The 6383-nt window shown below is 32.8% G+C and overlaps 1 protein-coding gene across 1 annotated transcript; it reads left to right on the top strand.

Moving 5' to 3' along the window:
* The first annotated feature begins 5283 nt into the window (after positions 1-5283).
* LOC141402564 (uncharacterized) lies at positions 5284-6108 on the top strand. Its single transcript, XM_073984085.1, has 2 exons — positions 5284-5375; positions 5434-6108. The coding sequence occupies exons 1-2, from the start codon at positions 5301-5303 to the stop codon at positions 5911-5913; spliced, it is 555 nt and encodes a 184-aa protein (XP_073840186.1). The 5' UTR covers positions 5284-5300; the 3' UTR covers positions 5914-6108.
* The last annotated feature ends 275 nt before the right edge of the window (positions 6109-6383 follow it).

The following is a 6383-nucleotide window of genomic DNA, read 5'->3' as shown; positions in this document are numbered from 1 at the left end:
TATATATACTTTGTGGATTCTTAAACTATTATTTCGAGGAGTTACAAACGGACCATCTTAATATACTCTCCATAGAATGGTGGTGGGTCATGGTAGAACAAAGAAGGTAGAGTAAATACTACAACAAAAACAACTCAACAACAACCACAAAGGAATTTGTTTGTGTTTGTAATGTTATTGTCAACTGTACATGTAAACAAAACAAGGAAATGTCTATAAATTATTGGAATTTATAAAACTACTATTTTTCACATTTGATTGAATTTTTTAAAAAACATCAATGAAAGTTCGTTGCATTGTCAATTTGAAAGTATCCACATCATTCCACTAAGTGGATAATTTGTCGCAGAAAGTAGAACTCTTGAAAAATGTTTAAGGTCGCTAATTCATTGAAAAAGGAGAAGCTGTTTCAAACTTTTGTTTTTGTAATCAAAGAAGCACATATTTATTAGGGCTTTATTTTTTCAAGTTTAACAAAATACCTCACATACATATTACCAAACGTTATACCGCCTCTATAAACGGTGTTTTATTGTGCGGCTCATCTTTCGGACTTGGAGGAGGTTACATACCGTTGATATGAAGAAGTCTTTCTGGGAAATTGTTTTTTTTTTTTGGAATGATATATTTTTTCCTCAAAAAATATATATCCCTAATGTACATCGAAATAGAGATAAATATATAAAATTTCGTACGGAATTTGACATTAACGTTACAACCACCATTTGGACACTAAGTCTACCTTATTATTATGTTTGAAGTCAAAAACATTATTGTGATTTAAAATACAAAGAAACTCAAATCACAATAATATAAAATCTATTATGTTTGTTGTCAAAAGTTGTTAACAGAACTCTGAATGGCCGACCTTCTATAGGCCTTAGTTACAACCAACTGAAACAACTTCTAGTATGGATTTTTTGAAAGTACATATTTACACTACAAAAACCCTAGTTGGATTTTGTCCTGTCAGATCCAATTCGGATTTTATGGCCTCATCTAAACCGGGCTAAATCTACACTTTTTTGCATTTATCAGGCCTTTATCTCAGAAACGAATAGGAATTTGGCCTTGCTGTCTTTAGTAATATTGTATCCCTAAACTAGAAGAACTTATCTTTGAAGAAACCACATAAGAAAAACTCCATCTTGGGCATCAAAATCTATAAAATATAGAAAATTTTACATAATTGTTGAATTTCTGGTCAGTAACGGCTAAACTAATGGGAGTTGAACCAAGTAACATTTTGCAAAAATCTTCCAAATAAAGTTCTCAACAATTCTTTGGAACATTCTGAAACTCTAAAATGCTTACTTCATGCTGTTTCAGCAGTATTTTGCATCATATCTTTTACAACACTTATTTCAAACACAGTTCACACCAAGAGTTTATTCTCGCATTTCCGATTTCACTACATTATTGACATTTTTATTAAATCGTCATTGAAAAATGTACTGAAAACAACGGAATAGAGGCATTTCGCAACAATGACATGTTCTGAAGAGTTGTGTATTACATTCCAGGGAATATTTTTAAAAAAGAAAATATTCAGAAAAAATTAACGGGTTTGGAAATACGGTGCGAAATGTATAAAAATTGTGGAATTTTTGCATATATTTTGATATTTGAGGCAATAGATGTAGTTTTTCGAGTTCATTATTTCTCCAAATATTGTATTCTTGTCCTTATCTACAAATTTGCTATAGAGGTCAGAAGAAGATTAGCATTGGTTTCAGAGATATAGCCCCGAATTTCTATAAAAACTCAATATTTAACCATGTTTAGATGAGGCCATAAAATCCGAGCTGGATCTGACACAAAAAAACCCAACTAGGGTTTCTTGTCGTTTGGGTCTGTACTTTCACAAAATCCTCAGTTCGAATTGTTTGCACAAGATCACCTTAAAAATGTTGCACAGTGTTGTTCTACCATGGTGGAGGGTATAAAAATCGGTTTTTTGTAATTTTCGATTTTGGGTGAAAATTTTAAATATGTGATATAAATTTAACCATAAATGCTACATTCATATAAATTCAGGGATTAGTTAGGAATGTAGTAAGAGTAAAAGTTTTCGACATTTAAAAAAACATCCGATTCTAGGAAAACTAAAAGTCTTTGAGAAAAACAAGTAAAAAAGCGTGCCGAACTTTTTATAATTTTTGGTGGAAAAATTTTGCGACCACTTTGAACGTCAAGTAACAGGTAGTTCGGTCAAAAAGTAGTTAAATCGGAAGGTACTCCAATATACCAAAACATGGACAATTTTTGGTGGATATGTTTTGTGAGCTCTGGGAACCTCAAATGTTAAATTACAGGTTTTTCGACGAAAAAATGTAGCTATACTGAAACATGGACCTACACGCAGAAAAATATATGTTAGAAATATGTTTGAATCTAAACAAATATTTGTTTGGGACAGATTGCAAACAAATATATGTTTTGATCCAAACATAATTTGTTTGTGTCCAAACAAATATGTTTGCAACATTTTGTAACATATCTCAATTTAATATGTTTGGGTACCAACATATGTTTTATGTTAGAACATATTTTTATGGGTGGCGAGGATTTTTGTCAAAGAAAGTAACAACAGGGCTCTCGCAGCTGCGGATTGCTGGTTTATAATAAAGAGATGTGTGCATGGTGTAATGCGTAAAACACGCGTGATTCGTGCTTTGTTCCTGTTAACCAACGAAGCAAGCGAAGAGGAAAAGAAAAATGGTATTAATTATGTTGGTATTTTTCATCCGTGTTCTAAAGAACATCGCTGAGTAAAGACGGTAAAGTGAGTAAATAAATCAGTGTTTTGTCTTTTCTTAAAAAAATTGTGCTTTTTAGTAAATTAAATGTCCATTTTATAATTGAATCAAAAAGGTGAATGGAAATATTGTATTGGACAAGAAAGAAATCGCATTTAATATTGGTAATTACATCAATACATTTTTCATATACATACATATGAATATTTGCAACTTTTTATAATTTATTTCATTAAGTTTTTCTTTTATTAAAGTGTGTTATGCATTTCCTTGGAATTTTGTATGCACCTAGGTGTCCTTGTTGCTTTGCTTTTTTCTATGCCATCCAATAAAAAACACCCCATTTATAAATTTGTTTACATGTTAGAAAAAGCCAGTGAGCGCTTGCTGAGAGCAAGTGAGCATATATTTCAATGTGTTTCACATTGACATTTACGCTCCCTTGCTCTCAGAAAGCGCCCACTAGTGCACTTGTTTGTTTTTTTTTGTGGCTTTTGAGTTTGTATATGTTTGCAGCTAAACATATAATTTCTTTGTACCCAAACATATATTTTTTGCAGGACAAAAACATATGTTATGTTTGGGACTGTTTGCAAACAAATATATGTTTGCTGCAAAATATGTTTGGGACATATGTTAGAGAGACCTTTTTTCTGTGTGTACATATGTTGACAATTTTTGGTACAGTAGCCTTGTGGCAACTGAAAGCCTCAAACGTCAAATTGCAGGTACTTCTGTCAAAAACGGTAGCTAATATCCTCAAAATACCGAAAATCGGCTGGTACCGTTATATGGAAGCTATACCAAACCATGGACTTGACCTGCATATGGAAAAAAGACACTGCAAAAATATAGCATGCTAGCACAATTATTGCAGACGCTATAGTGATTACAACAGACCATGGACTTGACCTGCATATGGAAAAAAAAGACACTGCAAAAATATAGCGTTCTAGCACAATTATTGATTACAACAGACGGACAGACGCACATGGCTATATCGACTCTGAATTTTATCCTGATCAAGAATATATATGGTCGCAAATGATTATTTTAATACGTTACAAATGGAAAAACAATCTAAATATACCCTCCATACTATGATGGAGTGTAAAAAAACTTATTTATTAATACGAGGGTCACTAAAAAACCTTCTGGCCTTCACGCAGAGTCGCCAGGCGACATTTGAAATTTTTTTTGGAAAGTTTAACAGTTTTGGGCTAAGTGTACACAGGACAGTTTGACATACGACCATGTGTTGGGTTGTTTACAGTGGCTTGATTGAGACACCTCCAAAACCTGGTTTTTAAACGTTTTTACAGAATTTATTGTCAATTGCTGCGACTTCAAATTTCTTGCACCGACCTACACGGGATCCGACGAGAAAAAACCGATTTTTGGCGCCAAGCGTTCATGCAATATCAAATGTTAGTTGGTGGAATAAATACGCAAGGATGCCTCTATCTCACGGTACATAACATGGCGATCTTGTATTATCCGTTCACGCACGGCTTAATTTTGTATGGCACAACGACCATTTTGGACGAACCTCACGAACTTCGTTTTTTGGCGAGTGTGGGCCACGATTGAATTCATTAAACCAGTTTTTCATAGCGCTGTAGGATGGCCCTTTATCGACATACAAATATTTAATTTGGTAGATCCACTCTTGCCGTGATTATCCACGTCCAAAGTTGTGAAAAATTATCGGACGAAAATGTTCACGAGTAAATTCACTCTTTTATGCAAAGTGATTTTTTCAAGTCAGTGTAAACAACACAACACATGGTCGTATGAGAAACTGTCTTGAGTTCGGATAGGCTAAAAACTGTCAAACTTTCCAAAAAAATGTTAAATGATGTCTGGCGACACTGCGTGTTACCTAGGCCAGAAGGTTTTTTAGTGACCCTCTAACCTGTTTAAAAAATCTAAAAAATATCATTTTCAATTTGTACAGATTGTTGCAAATAGTTGTCTGTTAACACACTTTTTAACAGTTCTGCACTGAGAAATTACATGCTTATGCTGGAGAATTTTCTCTAGCAAGAACTTGTAAGTGACCAGACACAAATAATATCTTTAATGTTTTGAAGACAAGACTTACCGGAACAGAATTGGTTCTATAGGCGCAGGAGGAAATTTTAACCCACTTAGCACCGAATTTTTTTGCCAGAAAACTTTTTGCAACAATCTGTTAAAAATTTTTATAAATGTTTGTGTAAGCAGAATGTCGGATTTGTCAGTACGATACATTTTTTTCACTTCCATTCCGTTTATGTGTCTCTCCTTCAAGCAGAGACTTGCCGCAAGTAAATTTCACTAATGTACATTTGAACTTGTATATAAAATGTTGCAAAAATATATTCGTGTTTATGTAAAGTTATAAGTTGTCATAATTATTGTAATTAACAGAATAGTATCGGAATTTAAACTACAGCAAAAACATTGTTGTCAGTTAGTTGTAATCAAATACGAAGTACCTATATAAATACCTTAAGCGTATAACAACACATCACTCTAATCCAAACCATTGTGTAAGGTATGTCATTTAGAATTTCAATATTTATTCTATACATAATAGGATTTCCATATCCTGCAATAATTGGCAAAAATAACGTAAGTACAATTATAATTATATTTTCTTTTTTAAATTCCCTTTTAACTTCTTTTTTAGTATAATGTTGAACTCTTGGATATGAATACAAAATCTTCTACCCCAGACATTTTTGATATAAAGCTAACAAGAGCTCGTGCATCACGTGGCATATTTGGATTTAGTGGCGTTATTGATTTCAAAGAAGACATCGACACCGATCAGGCCCTCGTTGAACTAAGAGTTTATTACAGTCCACCAAATGGTTTTGCTTACTCCCTCACACCATTTCACATAGGACCTACAACGATGACGAGATCATTGAATAATGAATATAAATTGTATATAAAGGATACTTTAGTCGAATGCTGTACAAATTCTCTTGACGAAAAGTTATTTGTTTCGCCACTGAAAGCACGTTATATGGAATGCGAAAATTGTCAATTTCACACGGAAAATCTTCCAACATCCTTGCGGCTGGGTCATTATAAATTAATGTTATTGGTATACGAAAAACCCGGCATGAATTGTACTATTGTTGTAAATTTAGAAAAGGATTAGTAATTTGTGTTTTATAAGTTAAAAAAGTGGTCTGTAGTTTTGTTTCAAAAATTGAAAAGTTAAAATCAATAATTGTGTTTTAAGAAATAAATTAACAATTTTATGCATGTTATTCTTATAAAATTACCTTGGAAACATTTTCCAATACAAGATCCACTTGAAAAAGTCAAAAAATTAGAAAATAAATTTACAAATTTCTAAATTTAAATATACATAGCTTTATCTGCTTTCAACACCAAAGCCAGAAAATGAACCAGATAAAAATGATATTCCATATTTCCCCCCGATAATTGCCCTCTCGAACAATGAGGACAGGTGTCGTATTTAAACAACTTTAATAAATTACTTATTTGGTGGCTATTGTATTCTATTGTTCCTGAAACGTTTTTTCTGCTAATCCAACTGACATCAGGCTTTGAGGTGTCTTCAGTCACTTGATCAAATCTGTTTCCTTCTCCATTCAATTTGAC

Source organism: Musca autumnalis, unplaced genomic scaffold (assembly GCF_047663935.1).
Source record: "Musca autumnalis isolate F117 unplaced genomic scaffold, ASM4766393v1 scaffold_4, whole genome shotgun sequence".
Taxonomy (NCBI): Eukaryota; Metazoa; Arthropoda; class Insecta; order Diptera; family Muscidae; genus Musca; species Musca autumnalis.
Note: the sequence above shows the minus strand (reverse complement) of the source record. Positions and strands in the feature narration are given on the sequence as shown.